The sequence below is a fragment of the Stegodyphus dumicola genome, chromosome 10, assembly GCF_044657685.1.
Source record: "Stegodyphus dumicola isolate Sdum_Otavi_A_Nest chromosome 10, ASM4465768v1".
NCBI lineage: Eukaryota > Metazoa > Arthropoda > Arachnida > Araneae > Eresidae > Stegodyphus > Stegodyphus dumicola.
In genome coordinates this window covers 44854740-44874699 of record NC_140777.1, presented here as the reverse complement: position 1 = coordinate 44874699, position 19960 = coordinate 44854740, and the positions used below count along the sequence as shown (strand labels likewise).

At 34.2% G+C, this 19960-nt stretch overlaps 1 protein-coding gene across 1 annotated transcript in view; it reads right to left on the bottom strand.

Annotated features, from left to right (window-relative positions):
• Ent3 (equilibrative nucleoside transporter 3) overlaps positions 1-19827 on the bottom strand; it is a 64319-nt gene extending 44492 nt beyond the window's left edge. Inside the window, exons 1-3 of the mRNA XM_085824911.1 lie at positions 19009-19827; positions 18827-18901; positions 18408-18652 (exon numbers count right to left, since the gene is read on the bottom strand). Of these exons, the coding sequence (XP_085681037.1) occupies positions 18408-18652; positions 18827-18901; positions 19009-19462 (774 nt within the window). The 5' untranslated portion in view covers positions 19463-19827. The remainder of the gene's footprint in view (positions 1-18407; positions 18653-18826; positions 18902-19008) is intronic.
• Between the last annotated feature and the right edge of the window lie 133 nt (positions 19828-19960).

Genomic DNA, 19960 nt, shown 5'->3' with positions numbered 1-19960 from the left:
GGAAAGTAAGGCTTGACAGGAAAGATAGTTTAAACTTAAAATAAATGTTAGTTAAAATAAATATAAACCCTACATTTGCCGCTGCCAGAATTTGGAAAACTTGGAAGCAGGTCCTACAAACGACCTGTTGTAAGTTTCTCTAATTCTGAACTAATTGGCGAGAACCTCGTTTACACAAAAAAAATATCTTATATAACCATTTGTATACTAAAATTCTGTTGATCGTTACAAAGTTTTCTTCTTACAGCAACTTTTCCTGGACTTCATCAATCAATCTTGGTCTTTCCTTCCAGCATCTGGAAGGAATAAGTATCAGTATCTTTCTACATACATTATAATTTACACTTTCTTGACACAATAAATTTTTGTTTTTAAACGATTCGTTTTTCTTAGTTATTGCTTACTTCACATTCATTCAATTTTTCAAGCATTAATTTAACTTTACCCTGGCTCTCCACCGTGTGTGGTGTCAAACGGGGATATTCGTGTTTTAGTCTTACAACACTTCCCCTAACCACCATGATTTGTTAGAATTCAACGACCAAATAGACACACCTTACTCGACATTCTACAACTCAATGAGCTACTTTAATATTCTTAAAAATTCAAATGTAGGTGGAGAACCCTACAAAACACATTCATTCTAACTTCCCCCTCATTCATCTTTAAACATGCAGGCTTTCGCTCTAAAGCATGACATTATCTACAATTTACTACTTAAATTTTGACTTCATTGCTTTTAAGCATTCACTTTTAGCATCTACAATTTTATGCTTCTAGACTAAATTCTACTTTTACATAACATGCAAGTATTTACATACATTTACGAAAGTTTAATACATATGCTTTTTACAATTTACCATAAAATGAATAAGAGAAAATAAATTTTTACTTTACTCATTCTTCGCCAAGCTGGCGGCACTGGAACTAAAATTCTTATTAGTACAAGAATACGAAGTTATTTTTATCTCTGGCCAAATTTTGGCTTTAACATAACAGAATTAGTCTTTCGACCAACAGAAAATGCTTGTTTTTAGCTTTTACACTTAAAGAAAATAATACTTTTGCTTTAGCTAAATAAAGTAAAACAAAACTAAGTCTCAACCGAGACATATTGACTTCCGTCAAAACATAGAACTTCATACTTATGCATAACATTTCGGAACAAAAGAGAAAAATATTTATAGAAGGTTTTAACTTATCTTTGAGTTTTCGATGCTTGAAATTCCGTCATCCGTTTTTGGCAAAATTGATCCCAAGTTAGAGGTGTCATGGATGTCAATCTTCTCCTTATTGATCTCCGAGTGTCGTCCCTGTTGCTCTTTCTTTTGCGTCCTCTACCTGCTGGCCTCTTGACGGAGTAATCGTCTGGTTGTTGGCCTTTGCGTTTCTGCCTGGGACGGCTGGTCGTGACGTCCTCCGGTCTGGAGTCCTTCTTGAATTTCTTCTGTTCGTCGTATTTTTGTGCCTCCTGTTGGCGTTTCAGTTTCCGGAACGGCGGCCTGGCTGGCACCTGACTCTGTGGCCGTGTGCGCGTTCTCCTTGATGTGTAATTCCTCCTGCTGTCTTTTGTAGGTGGTGTTTTCGTCTTTACCACGGTTTCTTTACCCGGTTCATCTGTATTTTTGTTTTTCTTAAACGCCGGAGTTTGAAAATCCTTTTTTCTTTTTGATACCGACGTCCGGGTTGTAGAAGTGCTAGGTCTCTCTTCAGTTCTCCGTTTCTTGGGTGCTGGAATAGTTGTTGCAGTCTCTGGCCCTTCTATTTCGTTTAGACTTGAGTCCTGCAAGAAACTTTTAAGGATTTCAAAATCATTTGGATTATAGTATTTTTTCACCTGGTCGGGACTTGCTTTACAGATTTCCCCTCTCTCGTTTTTAAAATATAAGACTACTCCTTTGATTTCCTGAATTACATAGGGGCCTTCAAACTTTGGAGCTAGCTTTGCCATAAAATTGTCTGGGGCACTTGATAAAGAAAATTTCCGTTTCAATACTTTATCCCCAACTTTAAAATCTGCTTCACGGCGTTTTCTATCATAATATAACTTCTGCCTATTTCTTGCCGTATCCGAGGTTTTAAGCGCCTGATCAATTAGCTTTTGCACGTCCTTTTGTCTAAATTCCTACTCTCTTTGTTGCACAAAGAATAATTTATCTAAAGGCGTAATTAACTTTCTGCCTTAAAATAATTCTGCTGGAGTTTTTCCCGTAGTATCATGATGTGCCGTTCTTAAAGCATAAGCTAATTCATTTATGTAGCCATCCCAGCGCTTGTGATGTGTGCTAACGTAACTGCGAATTATTTTTACAATGTTTTTATTAACTGTTTCTGCTATGTTAGCCTGTGGTCTATACGGAACCATTTTGATATGGCGTATATCAAGTCCATTGCATATGTTTTCAAATATTTGACTAATGAATTGTTTTCCGTTATCGCTAATGACTTTTATCGGTGCACCGTATTTTAAAATGTATCTGTGTAAGAATGCATCTGCGACTGTTTTGGCTGACGCGCGTTTAAGTGGAACAATTTCTATCCATTTTGAAAAATGATCTACTATTACTAAAAGAAAACGATTTTTATTTAACTCGCTCTGGGGGAAGGGACCAAGGAGATCTATGCCTAAAATTTCATTCGGAAATGTAGCGCGAATGCTATTTAAGTACCCGGCCGGGCTGTAATTAATATCATTTATTAACTGACATTGATTGCAGGACCTGACATACGCCGTTACTATTTTGTATAATTGCGGGAAATATACCGCCTCGCGTACCCTTTTTAAAGTCTTTCTGACCCCGAGGTGGCCTGCTGTTTTTTTTTTTCGTGCAACTCCTTCAAAATGCTTAATCGAAGCGAGGCTGGGATGACTGGCTTATACTCAAGATTTTCGTTTGTTGTTTTCGTATAGAATAATAAATTATCTATTATTTCATAGTTTTTTGCTCTATTTCTTATCGCATCGATATCTGTATGCTCAAAGCTTTCGGGGTCTTTCAAATAAGCATAGATATTTCCAAATTCAGGATCAGCTTTCAGTTCAGTAATAACCGTATCTCTAGAATCTAAAACTTTTGAAGTCAACACAGCGCATTTAAGTTCATTACCTTCATCGTCCAGTTTTATACGAGAAAGTGCGTCAGCTACATTGTTTTCCTTACCTGGTTTATATTTTATTGTGATATTATATTCTTGGAGTTTTAAAGCCCATCTTATTAACCTGGGCGTTAGGTTTTTTCCCGAGTAAAGTCTACCAACAGCCGCATGATCCGAAAAGACTGTTACTGGCGATTTGCCGAAATAAACTCGAAATTTGTGTACAGCCATTAATACGGCTAATGTTTCTCTTTCTGTAGCTGTATAATTCCTTTGTGTTTGATTCAATGTTTTACTAAAAAATGTCAGCGGATGGTTATTTTGCATAAGAACCGCACCCACCGCACAGTCTGATGCATCTGCCGCAATTTCCAGGTTTTCGTCCCCCTCAGGGAATTTTAAAACAGGGGCATTAATAAGCGCTTCTTTTAATCTTTCAAAAGCTGTGTTAGCTTCAGCTGTCCACGTAAATTTACTCTTTTTTCTTTTGATTACTATGAGTGGTTCAACAATATTAGTGAAATCTTTTATGAAAGATCGATAGTAAGAACATAGTCCAAGGAAAGACGAAAGTTTCTTGGCGGTGGGAAATTCTTAATAGCTTTTATTTTTGAATCTTGCGTTTCTATACCCTTTTGCGAAATTTTATAACCGAGATATTTAAGTTCTTTAGTTGCGAACTTGCATTTTGAGGCGTTAATTGTAAGACCGGCCTCTTTTAATAATTTAAAAACTTGTTCGAGGTCATTAATGTGTTGTTCCAACGTATTACTCGTTATAATTATATCATCTAGATAAATTAAGGTTGATTTTCCTAGGACAGGCTTTAGAACAATGTCCATAGCTCTCTGGAATGTTGATGGGGCCCCACACAACCCAAAAGGCATGCGTAAAAATGCATAAGTGCCCGATTTTGTTATAAACGCGGTTTTATGTATATCTTCGGGTCTCATAGCTATTTGATAGTAGCCAGACGTTAAGTCCAAAGTAGACATATATCTCGTCGATTTGATCTGTCTAATGATCTCGTCTATAACCGGCAAAGGGTAAACTGGAAATTTAGTTATGCTATTTAGTTTTCTATAATCGATAGCAAACCTCCAATCCCTTTTATCCGAAGGAGGAAACTCGTTCTTTTTCCTACATAGTACGACTGGACTCGCGTACTCACTATTTATGGGCGTTATTATTTTATTCTTTAACATCTCCTGAATATGTTCTTCGATGATTAAGTCTTTTTGTTTATCATAGCGATACGGTTTAGTCCTACAAGGTTTTTCGGCATTTAATTGAATCTTGTGAGTCACGATCTGACAGTTTCCCGGTTTTTCTGAAAACAAATGAGAAAAATTACTCACCACTTGCTGTATTGCTTTACTTTCCTGGTCATTCAAATGGCTAAGGTCCAATTCAGGTGTCTCCGCAGGTTCCACCACCCTCTGGTCCATCTCCAGCACCACGGAACTATCTTGAAAATTTAATTTGGCCCTCGCAGCCCTTAAAAAGTCCATACCTAAAATAAGAGAGTGTTGGAGGTCTTTCACCACAAAAATTAATACTTTGAGATTTTCCTCTTTTATCTGTAAGTTTAATGATACTTTCCCGATGCAGTGACATGTTTTTCCTTGCGCCGCTATAATTTCCGTATTTCTGGTTTTGAATAGTCGTATCCTATAAAAATTCTTTTTGAAGAACTTTTCACTCATGAAATTTCCTTCTGCTCCTGTATCGATGAGGGCTTCTACTGGTACATCGCCAACCAGGACTTGTATAATTGGTAGCTGCGAGTTTTTTACGATGACTGTATTTAGATGTCTATTTGAGGGTTTTTCTAAAACTTCCGTGGTCTGGACCCTCCCTTTCACAGGCCCCTCTAGTCGTTTAAAGCTTTCCTTTCAATCTGTGTCTTCTGGGTACGCGGATGCTTATTTTCAAATTTTCTTTTTGGGCCTTGACCTTCGAGTTTCGATGCGTTAGCTTGATAGTTCTTTCCCCCATATGAGTGATTTCCATTTCTGGTTTCCTCCTTCCTTCTGGTACTTTGAGAATATGTTTCCCCTCTCGCTCTTTCTGCTATTCTGCGATTTTGAAATTTCACCGCCAATTCGAAAAGTTCCTGCAATGTGGTTGGGTTTCTAATTTCAAAGTAGTCTTGAACAGCGGGTAACAATCTTGGTAATATTATTTCAATAATCTCCGCATCGGGTTTCTTGCCATACAGCATATCCGTTAGCTTGATTTTTCGTAAAATAAAGTCCGTCGATTGTGCTGTATCCCGTTGATAGAAACTATATAGCTCGGCTTCCAGCCGTGCGCAATCTTTCACTATGGGGAAGGCCTTTACGAGCGATATTTTGAAATTTTCAAATGTATACGTTGGGCTTCCAAATTCACCTAGAAGAAATTTGCCTATATTTTTCCACCATAGCGCGGCCTGTCCTCTTAGTGCTGATGTGGCAATAGCAACTTTTTGTCTTTCCGGCACAGGATAGAGCTGAAAGTGGTTTTCTATACCTTCTAAAAATACGGACACCAAATTTTTTCCGTCGAAATAGACGTTTGGCTTGATTGATGCTCTCAAAGTCTGGACCAGGTATCCAAATCCTTCTAACTGCGTTGTCATTTCTTGGTGTTGTCCAGCGGCTTCCATCCAGTTTTCGGCCATTTCAGTTCGATAAGTGTTCGGGCGCCAATATAACGTTGCGCGCCTCTAACTAGCACGCAACCAAGAGGTGACTGTGAAAGCTTGTATAAACCACAGAGTCTTATAAAGGGTTTAAGTCCCTTTTTATTCAACGTAATAAATTACAATGGCGTCCTCTTGACGCTTACAGACTGTGCCCACTAGGCAGTCAAATAAAAATAAGAACCTGAAAAGAAAGTAAAGACAATATTCTAACTACGAGGCTCTCTAAAATAACTAACTCACCGCGTTTTACAAATACCGCAGCTAATTCAGCAGACTTGAAGCTCACTGGAACAATTGCAACTACTTCCCGCCAAGCACATAGGCCGCAACGCAGGGTTCTTCAATTCTCGATAACTACCTCCGCACTCGCTAAGTAAAAATAACTCTCTCACCGAACTCGTTTCCTTCTATTTAAATCATACTACTTCCGCTGATAATTTGAATGCTTGCGCGTTCTACTCAAATTTACATATTCTGGCATTGGCAGTTCCAGGGGAAAGTAAGGATTGACAGGAAAGATAGTTTAAACTTAAAATAAATGTTAGTTAAAATAAATATAAACCCTACAACATATATAGTATATTAGAAAAAAAAATACTTCATGAATTAATATTGAAAAATCTTCTATTAATTAACAGTCTAAATTCTAACGATTTTACTGATGAACATATCATAAAAGAAAAATAGAGCAACTAGCAATCTATATGTTATGAATTACATAAACTTTCATGCTCTTTATGAAAATATAGTACACTGTATGATAATATCTGAAATATATATTTCTGATGAGTTTAAATGCATCTTGGTGATCGATTCTCTGTCGTCAGGAGCAAATTTACAAAATTTGCAGATAACATATATGTCGGTGATAACACATAAATATATGGATATAAAAGTCTAAACGGAAATTTAAACTTATAATGTCCTCACATAAGGTTGCATCATTTACAATGAGTTAACTGAATACAAAAATCTTACATACACAACACTCAAATGAAAATGTTCTTTCTTCAAAGAGTTTTATGGAGTTCAATAGGGTCTCCAAAAGTTTTTTGGCAATGCTAAGATCATTTGATGGCAATATAATTTATTTAAATGCCTTATATAGGATTGTAAGACTGCATGCTAACATCTTTGAACAGATATAGGGCTGTCTTAATGTATGGGTCTACTGGGTATTTCATGAGCAGGGGGGCTTCATGCCAATCCATTTTTATTTCATTTCTGTGAGTAATTATCATAGGGCCCGAGGACACTAGTTCATCTAAAGGGCAAAATGCTGTTAAAACAGATCTCTCTGGTGTCCACAAAGCTGTTAAAATGGTACTGTACAGATCATCTGTCAAATGCGTGCACTGAAGTACGTACATTAATCATTATTCTTCAGTACCCTGTTAATGGTCATGTTCTTAATGTTGATTGAAATATTTTATGTTCATGATTCTAGTAGATATAAATGCACTTGGTATTAAATTCAGCTTTATCTCAGTCACCAAACAAAGACAAGTAACACGAATAAAGACAAGTATTTTGTATGCAACATTTTGTTATACAGAAGTTCCAGTTGTGAAGGCAAATTTTAAACTTATTACCTAGCAGTTCTACTACTTGCTACAGGCAGAAATAAATCATGAAGACAGGTACTTTTCTTTGATAAACTTATCTTGGCTTGTTAGCAATATCTTTGGAGTCTAGATTATTTCCAGAGGAGTTCGTATGTTTTGCAACATTATGTTTTGCCACTTCCATAACTGTTGGTCTTGCTTCTTAATGACTGGTAAATCTTTTCGGTACTCTTCTGTTATCGGGACCATATTCAGAAATGTATGTATATATGCCTGTCTGTATATATTGTATGTGCATATATGTGTGTATGTACGCACATATATACATGAACACATACATCCATACATATGTTTCTTCTAAACAATAATTTGGCATCAAGCAAAATATATGTAAAATATAAAAAATGCAATGGCTTTGCTCTATGTGAACAAGCAACCTCTAATTAATTTTTTGCAATTTCAGGATCTTCCCCCTAGACCAGTACTTTCGAGAACATTCCTAGCTCCTATAAATAGAGAACTCGTGCCATTTTGCATGGGAGACCGCTTTCTGCCTCTACTGCTGTTAGGATCTATGCTGCTGCTCTCATCTGCCTTCCTTTGTTAGAATACTATGATGTAGTGAATTTAATCTTATTTAGTAAAGAAGATGATATGCTTTTTGAATTGAATAAAGATAGGAGCTATAAATTTAAATCTTTCTGTGTCATCATTGGATTACCAAGCTTCACTCATGTGCCCGACTGCCAAAATATTACATATATATACATATTTATATATCTAAAAACCATGTTTTTTATCTTAACCCATTAGCCGCTGGTGTTGCGTTGACGCAACGGTCAAAATAAATGGGCATATAAATATAACTACCTAAGATATTTTATACCAGCAGATGATTTTGTGTACAGAATATTATGAAGATTATTTCTGTAAAAAAATATTTGCCTTCAACAATCATTTTGTTTATAATAATTAATCTCATACTTTAAACAAAATTTAAGCAAAATTTTCGACCGGGTATTTTTGCTGAAAATATTTAACAAAAGAATCGCCTTTATAAGTGATCTATTTTTAGTCAAGGTCACCATTTATCAGAACATTACATCAGTCAGATGTTTATATTTGTGTTGGGAAGGAAGGGAAAACAGGTGTTGCGCTGATGAAATGTCAGCAGGGAACGGGTAGTCAATCTCCTTTTTCACTCATTCCTTTCGATGTTCTGGTCCCTGTTCTGGTTATTTAAAAATGCCTAGAACGAGGTATCTTACATTAGAAGAAGCCCTTCAAAGATTTTTTTGATGAAGAAACAGATGATGATAATGTTAATAATGACCAGAATGAAACTGATATTGTTGTTGTTCCCCCAGAAATTGCAGAAGCTAGTAACAAAGAAGAAAGGAATGGCAATGTTTTAAATAATGATAATGATATTTTACCAAATGATACTGCTGGGGAAGTTGAAATTCACGTAAGAAGTAAGTTTCAGCCTTCTACAAGCAGTTATAGTCATACTAAAACGTTTAAAAAGCAGAAGACTGAAATCTTGAAGTGGATAAAAAAGGAACTGTTAGTTATGTCTCAGGAAGAACATGAAGAAAGAGATAGAAGAGAAATTATAAAAGACAAAATACAAGGTAAAACTAGTGCGCAGATTTTCGATTTTCGGTTTGGTTTAGACATTTACTCTCTTCTCGTTGAACAGATAAATATATACGTTCAGTGGAAAAAAAAAATATTGCATCTGAAGCCTATATGAGAAGATTTATTGGAATATTATTGCTTACAGGATATCATTCTTTACCTCAAGAAAAAATGTATTGGTCTTTTGATAAGGACATTTCTGTTCCTGTTGTACGAGAATCGATATCACGTTTGCAGTACAGGAATATGAAGCAGAATTTGCATTTGACAGTACTGATAAATTATATGATGTGAGACTGTATCTAAACTTACTAAATATCACCACTTTTTACTACTGGAAATATAAAGTCTCTTTTAAATTTCAGACACGAGAATGCATTATTCCTTTTGCAAACTCCTATTGAGAGTGTAGAATTAGCCAGAAATAGATCAACAACAGAAAGACCTAGTAAATTCAGCATTCAAAAACCATTGCATGGAGATGACATTTATCGTAAAGTCATCATTTTATCATTTTATCGTAAAGTCCGTTGATAACAAAAGACTTTGTTATAAAGAGTATCATAGCCAGACTGTTTATAGATGCAAAGTATGTAATGTAGCTTTACATCATGATTGTAATCAAGCTTTTCATGCTTGAATCCTTCAGCTGAAATAATCTGTATTTGTAAAAGAAATACAATGTACATTTTAATATTAAATTAATTACAAGTAAAGTGATTTGTAGATTTATAAAATGTTATACAGCTAAAAAGTAATCCTGCGCTCCACTCAAAAGAAACATCACACGAGTACAATCCTACTCACTAAACATCCGTAGTCTTATTCCGCTGATGTTGCACGAACGCAACACTTGCTTTTCCACAAATAAGAGCATTTTTTTTATTTTTAATGTAAATTTATGTTATAAATGCTTAATTTAATATTTGTTATTATTTTCATGAGAAAAGAAACATTCCTTGTAGTTCTGGCGGTTAATGGGTTAAAATTCACTTAATTCGAAAACAAGTTAGTTATTCTAATACAGTCAAAATTCGTTAATCCGGACTCGTCGGGACTTCGGCATTTCCAGATTATAGATCATCAGTTTAAATCTGGTAAGATGGCATGCAGAAATTATAAAATTAAAAATATGAAACCGTAATTTATGAAATAAAGAACAATTATGATCTAAAGGGTATCAAAATTTACAAAAAGAAAAAGCTTAATATTTATTTGTTTACTTTATTAAACATTTCTTTCAATGTAAGTTGCTTCGTTTCATGTGATAATACTTTCTCTTTAATTCTATAAACAGACACAATTTCTTGTTCAGTTACAAAGTTCCGCTGTTCAAGTTCTATAATTGCTGTGTTGAGAATGCCGACTAATTTCTCAATCGAAATTTTTTCGTTTTTAATAATCTCTGTGTCACTTTCTTCACTATCAGAAGCGAATTATAATGACGAGAACTTGATTTAAATCATATCAAAGACGGAATACACTGAGATGAAATACTACATTTAGTAAGGAATTATAAGCCAAATAAAATAAAAACATCTGCCCTGAAGATAAGGCTAGTGCTGACAGATCAACTTCCAATTCATTGCGCGCCGCGTCGCTTCCCTCCCCCTGCAGAGCAGCGTGAAATTGATAAACATATTTCGGAATGATTAGATAATCAAAGGATATGCCTTTATCCATTTCTTGCAGCAATTCCACTTTCTGTTTAATGGACTTCGAAACATACTTTTGCTTTGTAGATCCTTTACATATTAGTAAATATATATCAGAAATTGTATTTGACATAATCGAAAGTTCAAGCTTACTTTTATAAAATTGCTCTAACAGTCTGCAAAAAATAATAAGCCGAATCCAATTCGAAGATTAAGGAACAACGCAATCTGCAACATTAATTGAATTAAGATAATTTTAGCTTAGCTTATACCGTCCGTTATACATTAAACGTGCATTCATAAACGTATTTTGCGCAAGCGCACACGCATATTCGCAGAAAATTTGTAGCTTTGAGGTCCAGATTATAGATCATTCCAGATTATGGGTGTCTGAATTAACGACTTTTGACTGTACTAACTAGTGAATGGAAATTAATTAATTTCTGGCTAATTGTCGTGTCGGAACGAGGAAGAAATTAAGAAAATGAAAAAAAGTAATTTTCACTGTCAAAGAGCTATTTGACAGACTAAAGATTATGAAATAGGCCCATTTTTTTTAGTAACAGCATAAGAAAAGTCTGAAAACAATTAGCTTTTTACATTATATACAACTTTGTAATTACACTATGTACAAATCCTCCAACTGACAGTCGTCCAACTTATACGCCTTCTCAGGTTTAGGAACAAATTGTCATATCCCTATCAATTAAATGATTTAGAGTGAGTATTTAATGCCTGCTCTTTTAAGACAATGGTTAATAAATTGATTAGGTATTAGATTATTTTTGAGAATTTTAATAACGAGCAAAATTTCGCGTTGTAGATCTATCGTATCTGTGCAAATATTTTTAATACTTTGTATTTGATTTATTATTGTACACTGGTATACAAAAATTAAGGACGAGACGGTTTTTTCAATATAACTTTGTACAAAAGCTTTCCAAATCAACACATTTAATACCATAAGATCCCCAATACGTAAGGACATGAGTAATGTAAGCAACACTTACTAAAAGAGAAATCAGAGGGATAAAAAGAAGCTTTATTGAAAAAGTAGCATGGACCGCTATGCGACTGAAGGCCGAAACATCCCTGTGATGGGTGTCCAGCAAGAAACATCCGGTCTTTAATAGGGGATATGATCTCCCCTGACTGCTAGGCAGGTTTCACAGCGTCTGCCCATGCTGAGAATGAGGGCGTCAATGAGTTGTTGAGGCATTGCTGCCCATTGGTCTTGCAGCGCCAATCGAAGCTCCGGAATCATTACTGATGGTAAGGTACGAGCTGCCAAGTGTCTGCCTAGAAAATCCCATGCATGCTCGATGGCATTGAGATCCGGAGATCGTGCCGGCCAATCCATACGTTCAATATCCTCACTCTCTAAGAGTTGTTCGGCAGCTACTGTGCGATGACAAAGTGCATTGTCGTCCATGAAAAGGAACTGAGGTCCCATAGCGCCTCTAAAAAGATGCACATATGGGAGAAGAATCTCGTTACAATAACGGCTCCCGTTGACTGAACCTGCGTCGAAGATGTGAAGGTCTGTGCGACTACCAAGCATGATGCCTCCCCAAACGAGAACACCGCCACCTCCATACCTGTCCCTTTCAATGATGTTCGAGGGATGATTGCGGCTTCCCCGCTATCTCCAGATGAGTGTGCGATGAGAATCGCTACTCAGACTGAATCTGCTCTCATCTTAAAGAGTACTTGTCCCCATTCATTGTCTCTCCAATTCCAGTGTTCTCGGCACGACAGAGAACGCCTTCTCCGATTTGGCAAGTGTTAGAGGTACACACCGTACAGGCGTCGTACAAACAGAGCACCACCATGCACGGTCATCCAGTCGCCTGTGTCGTGTGTCTAGCGATTTCTCCCGCTGTCTGTCGCCTGTTTCTTCTGGCCTGTAAGGCAATATACTGGTCATCTGCGGGTGTGGTTCCTCGTGGACGACCACTACTAAACCCCCGGATAGCTGTTCCTGTAGTTTGAAATTGTCTCCAAAGTCGTGAAACGATGCTGTGAGCAATTCCGAACTCTGCAGCCACATTTGTCACACTGCGGCCTTCCTCCAACTTCCCAATGATTCGACCTCGGGTAAAAGCATCCAGATGTCGTCTAACAGATTGATTATTCGCCATTTCTCGCTGAGGCAGCAACTCGGTGTGATTTTACTTGCTATACGGCGTGCAATCTCTTTGCCAGAAATACTGATCTTACACCGACAACATGCTTTATACTACTCAGACACTCCCCCATTACGTCTACCTGCATATCTGCGCATGTGCTACCGTACATCACCTTACTTAATCTCCTGATTGGTCTTTCTGTCCGCTCTGCCTCTTCGTTCAGCTGATATGCTAATTTTTCGACTTTGTCCTTAATTTTTGCACACCAGTGTATTACTAATCACTTTTTTGGAAATGTTGGAAGTCAAATTTATTAATTTGTTAGTATTGAAACTGAAGTTTCTTTTGTCAAACAGTAAAATTTTTTTGTAGTTAATGATTTGAAGATCGAGATAGTAAATGTTATTTTGCAAATTATTAGTTTTATTAAATGTAAGGCATTTTGGATAAATCTTGGAGTATTCAATCTTATTAAAATTATTAATTGTAATAAGATCATCTATATTATATGTCTGTAAGTGTGCTTGTAGTAATTTAATTCTTGTTGTTGTAAATTTTTTTGGAAGTTAAGTTCTTTGATAAATAAAAAGAGATTACAGATTAAGGTACTGGGAGCCCATTGGAAGACCTCTGACTTGTTTAAAAAGTTGATTTTGAAACTTAATGTAGTTATGAAAAAGTGTGCATTTTAGGTAGGCTTTCCATTTACTAAGATTCATAATCATGAACATATCAGAGAAGAGTTTAGGTCGTTCTAGTAGATTAGCATAAATTTCTTCTAAAAGGAAGTGAGGCATACAGTCAAAAGTCGTTAATTCGGACACCCATAATCCGGAATGATCTATAATCTGGACATCAAAGCTACAAACTTTCTGCGCATGCGTCGCATTTAAGCATGCGCCTAAGTCCTTTACGGCTGCGAATATGCGTGTGCTCATAATACGTTTACGCAGGCGCGTTTGATGTATAACGGATGGTATAAGCTAAGCTAAAATTATCTAATTCAGTTAATGTTGCAGATTGCGTTGTTTCTTAATCTTCGAATTGGATCCGCCTTATTATTTTTTGCAGACTGTTAGAGCAATTTTATAAAAGTAAGCTTGAACTTTCGATTATGTCAAATAGAATTTCTGATATATCGTTACTAATGTGTAAAGGATCTACAAAGCGAAAGTATGTTTCGAAGTCCATTAAACAGAAAGTGGATTTGCTGAAAAAAATGGATAAAGCCATATCCTTTGATTATCTAATCATTCCGAAATATATTTATAAATTTCACGCTGTTCTGCAGGGGGAGGGAAGCGACGCGGCGCGCAATTAATTGTAAGTTGATCTGTCAGCACTAGCCTTATCTTCAGGGCAGATGTTTTTATTTTATTTGGCTTAATAATTCCTTACTAAATGTAGTATTTCATCTCAAAGTACTCCGTCTTTGATATGATTTAAATCAAGTTCTCGTCATTATAATTCGCTTCCGATAGTGAAGAAAGTGACACAGAGGTTATTAAAAACGAAAAAATTTCGATTGAGAAATTAGTCGGCGTTCTCGACACAGCAATTATAGGATTTGAACAGCGGAACTTTGTAACTGAACAAGAAATTATGTCTGTTTAATAGAATTAAAGAGAAAGTATTATCACATGAAACGAAGTAACTTAAACAACTTACATTGAAAGAAATGTTTAATAAAGTAAACAAATAAATATTAAGCTTTTTCGTTTTGTAAATTTTGATACCCTTTAGATCATAATTGTTCTTTATTTCATAAATTATGGTTTCATATTTTTAATTTTATAATTTCTGCATGCCATCTTACCAGATTTAAACTGATGATCTATAATTCGGAAAAATCGATAATCCAGAATCGCCGAAGTCCCGACGAGTCCGTATTAACGACTTTTGACTGTGTCTAAGATCTGAAGTTGAATAGAGTTGAAGTCATGGTGTTTAAAGTGCTCTGATTCTGCTGTATTGATCTGTGAAGGTGTACTTATTTTAGTGCTAGTATTTTTTTGTGCCATGTTAATACAGTTAAATATCTTTTATAAACTGTTGTTTGGTGTTGCCTGTAGTTGGCATGGCATTAAATTTGCAAGTTTGTCATCTAGTAGAATGACATCTAATAATTTCAATTTGAGAGATACCAGCAAGACTAAAAAGTAAGGAGGCTGCTAACCTTCAGTGCCGTAACGTTTTTGTAGAAAAGCTTTTAAACTTAAAAATAAAAAGAGGAGATAATATATAGAGTGCATTAAGAAAGAGATAAATAGCGCTAATAGCTGCTATTTAGCATATCAAATGTTATATGATCTTAAAATTCACTTAGTTAGAAAACAAGTTATTCTAATACTTGGCAATAGCTGCAAAGTAAGATAATAATAATTTATTTACTAAAGAAATATTGATTATATTATCTCCTAATATTAATTTTAGTAGAAGTACCTAAAAAAAAATGAACCCAGAGGTAGGAAGTTTAATCCTGAAAATTGTTTTAAAGTAGCTTGAATGTAAACTGTTAAATATGTTTTATGGGGACTTGAATTAAATCATGAATAACAAAATTTCAAACTTTGAAAAGAAATTAAAAGCTAGTAATTATTGCTATTGAATGGAAATTAGGGGAACAAACCAATTCCCATTCAATGAACAATAATTAATAAATACGATGTCCATTACTTTTGAAATGAACACAGTTTTATGTTCCTGACCTTGAGTTTGATATATTCTGCCTGGTATTTTACTCATCAACTGTAGTGAGGGTTTGGGGGGTAAGCGTAAATAGAGGTGGGCTCTAAATCTCCAATTCCTTTTTTATTCTACTTTTTTCGCTCTACTATGTACGGTGTTTTAGGGTTACTATGTGGAGCTCTGTTACGTTTTGCATTGCCTTCAGATATATTTTAGATTCTTCTCTTTTTATTTTGAAAAGCCTCACCACCAGTCTATTATGGCATGAAGGCACTATTTATCAGAGAAAGAATACACTCATAGTTAATGAAGCATTTACTAACACAGATGAGAGTGATGATTCATTTTCTAAAGAGTTAGAAAGTGATACTTCTCCGTGCTTCGAGATTTATCACAGTCTTCATTTTAAATTTTGTTACTTCTTACTGTAAATATTCTTTACTGTGTTGTTTTATTAATTTTAAACTTTATTGATGAATTTTATCAATTAAAACTTTGGAATAATTTGAATAGTGTTTCTGAAAATTATTTTGCAAGATAAGCAATTTTTTAAATATATTTTCCCGTAAAATAAAGAAAAAAAGGTTATTAAATCCTAATTTTAACATATATAAGAGCTAAGGTAATCATCTAAAATGATACCAAAAATTACGATGCTAGAAGTGAAACTTTTTTTTTTTTTTTTGATCTTTTATAAAATTAGGCTTAGCAGTGCAAAACCCCCTCCTGTATGGTGACTGCCTATGATTCCCTTCCGTCCCGCACAAGCGTCTTAATTAAAGGTGCGGCACTGAGAAAAGGTTAATTTTGTTATGGCATTTTGCATCGTCCGCTAAAAAACTGTGTTTCACTTTTCAAATTGTTGATACCAAATATTAGAGCCCTACATAACATTTTAAGAAATTAAATAATGAAGAATCTGCATGAACGTAGGTATGCTTCTTCCATGGTGATAAAACAATAATACCTTCAGAGATTAAATTTTGAATAACGTAGTTCTCCACTCGAATATGGACATCTGGAAGGCCAAAATCTGGAATTTGTTTTATTATCTATTTCATAGTTTGTAAAACTTTTAACAAAATTTTGATTTAAAAACTCAACAATTTGAAAATGAGCAATGGCAAGACTACTGGGAATAGGAATTTATCTCCAGCACACGAGACTGTAACAGAAATTCTAAAGATATGCTCTTTTTAAATATTTTGTGATACTGCTGTTGAACTGAATTTTATGGTTTAAGTGCGAAGAACATAATATTTAACAAATAAGGGTAACACACAAAATGTTAAAAAAATCAACCTTTGGGCGTAATATAAAATCTGAAAGCTTTCAGATTAATTTTTTCTAATTTAAAACACTTCTAATGGGATCTTCCTACTTGTAATTGGAAGTATATGACAAGCAATATTGTGAAAATAAAAGTCGGGTCAGGGGCTGTGTATACATATATAATATTACATATATGTGTGTATTTGGTACTGCTGATTGTAATAAAAAAGGGAGGTGCCCAACTAGATGTTATAGCAATCAGACACACAAAATTTCAACATTCTACAGCTAATTGTTTTCGAGTTATGCAAAATACCTATGTATGTACATAGGTACAGATGTACAGATATCATGAAAGAATCCCTTTTGAATTCATTTTGGAAAACAGAGTCCTGTCATACGAAAAAGTCATCCAAATGGATTTTAGAATATTAGAATAGATACCGCCATTGAAAATGATACCCAAAATTTTTCGCAATTACAGTACTTTCGTACAAGGAAGTAAAAATCTGTTTTATGATGTCTTTTTATTCAATCTTCTAAGAAATATTTTAACTGGTTGTGGATACACTTTTACAAAACAGGCCACAGCTATTATTTAAAAAAAAAGAAAGAAAAGAACATACAACACAAAATAATAATAACAACTCCAAAAATAAAAAAAAAATATTTCAACCACAAAGTAAAATAATTTAAGTGCACTTAGTGTAATTGCAAAACTACTTAAATTATTTTATTTATAAAGGAAATAAAGAGTTTTATTTAAAAATATTTTCATTCTAAAATTTCTCAAATTTACATTTGCTCCTTTATCACAAAATATTTCGATTCAAAAATTTACACTTGCTGATTAAATCCTGAAGCAACAGCTTCCTTAATTATTTATGCATCCCCCCTCCCAAATGAAGTTATTTGCAAGAACAAGCCTTTACTTCTACATTTATTAAATGCAATAAGTAAAATAAGGCAATTATTTAGTCTAGTTTCTTCTATACTGCAATCTTAAGAGCCATTACAGATAGAATAATTTAACATAAAAAGATAATTATAAGATTAGTAATTTTAAGATAGTGTGACGTTAGAGGTATAAACTTGTAATTTTATTCCTTACCTTTTATTAGTTATTTGTTCATTCAGATTTTCAAATCCATATCTTCTAGATGACAATGCTTTAGAATTTTCAACACTTCAAAGTTTGACCCCTTTTAAAGTGCAATAAAAATAACAAAAAAAGCATAACAGAAAAAAATAAAAATAAAATAACATAATAAGAGTTGAAAAAAAAAAAAAAAAAACGGATATTTGTCTGTAGGCAATCTTTATAAACAGAAACCAGAAAATATAACATCTCTATAGTGATTATATGGCTTTTCTTTTTATTATGGCCCCATTACTCATATGGCACCAAAAGTCCTTATATTAATGGATTATACTGAGGTGGCAATCTACTTGAAGCTCTAGGCAAACCATTGCCAAATGGCCACTTTAAGACAGCCTATAAGCAGGAAACTTGATTTGGTGTAATCCATTTAATAAAGAAAGCTATTGATGCCATGTAAATAACAGGGGCTGTGATGATAAGGAAATTAGGATTATTTCAAAGGTACTCAAAAAAAAATTAATAAATAGTTAATGCTTCCTATATTAAATATAAACATCCACAGAATCTTACCAGTCCAACATCTTCGGTAGGCTCCAAAATAATATGCTTTTGCAAATCATCTGAGTCGCTATTGCTGGAGCATAGATTAATATAAAAGTTCACAAATTCTGTATGCTGTAGGATAAAGTGAATCACGAAACAAAATACAACAATACCAATAGATATACAGAAGAATAAAATGGTATTGAATTTTTCATCTTCTAAAAGAGCTTTTGTTAAAATTCTGTTGGTAGAAACGAGCAAACCTGCGGCACCTGAAAAGGACAGAATGAATATTTTAAATTAATAACTGAATGTTAACTGAAGAAATGAAATTTGAACTGACTAATAATTTCAGTATAAAAAAATTAATTAATTAGACAAGTTTAATAATTACAAAATTACTTCTGAAATATGATATTAAAATTTGAAAAATCATATGCCCTTACTTTCTCCAGTCATCACAGCTTGAGTATAACGGGATGGCAACATGCTGGTATACCCATAAAAACTTGATTGCTGAACTGCAACAATTATTAGTCTTAATGTTTATTAAACATTAACTGATACTAGGTATTGAAAATCAACATACTGTATGAATATTTAATAGAAAAAGGCAAATAAAACGCACCTGTACATCCAAATGCAACCACTGCAACAGCCAGAAGGTTAACATAATATCCAAAAGCTAGATCAAATACTTCAAACCAAATCTCAAAAACTGCCACGAATAAAAGTGTTAAAAACGCTATTATGTATCCAAATGTAATCCTGACGTTAAGAGATAAAGTCTCCACCAATACATTATTAATAATTACAGCAACAAAAGCAACTAATATATAAATTAAGCTCATATCAAATACAATAGTTGTTGCAGGATATCTAGACTGAAAGTAATCCACTGCAATTATAAAACTATTATACGGGAGAAGAAATCCAATACCAGCGAGCAGAAGAGCTAAATATATACAATGACAAGGATCATTTGGTGGACGAGAATGTAAACCAGTTCTTTTCAAAACTAATCTGTCTGCTTTGGATTCATGTCCTAATTGAATATAACCACGGCTAACGTTTTCGTCCATTTTTATTAAAGATTTTATAAAACGCTTCGAATAAAAATTAACTTTAAAAATACAGTCAAAAATTTGTCAGAGTTTCAAATGGAAATTTTTGTATAACGTATGGACGAAATAAAATGCAAAACCTTTTAAATTAACTCCTGAATTACATACTTAGACGCATCCAAAAATTCTTATCATTGAGAAAATGAAATCCAGAAGAAAGGCAGGATAAAAATAACAGCATACAAAAAAAAAAAAAAAAAAAACCCACTGCAAATTCCATTTTACATTACCCCGAATTACTAACTTGGTTACGAACGTACGAGACAAAAAGACAGATAAAGTAGACAGACGTCTTGCTACGCACCCGCTAAATCTTTCTGCACCGATGGGCGAAAAATGTAAACAATCAATAAAATTGAAAATGCAGATGCAGTTAAATTTAAAAGACAAAGCGTAAATCAAAGTAAAGTTTCATTAATTTCTTTATAATTATTTTCAATGATTTTGCTAATAATA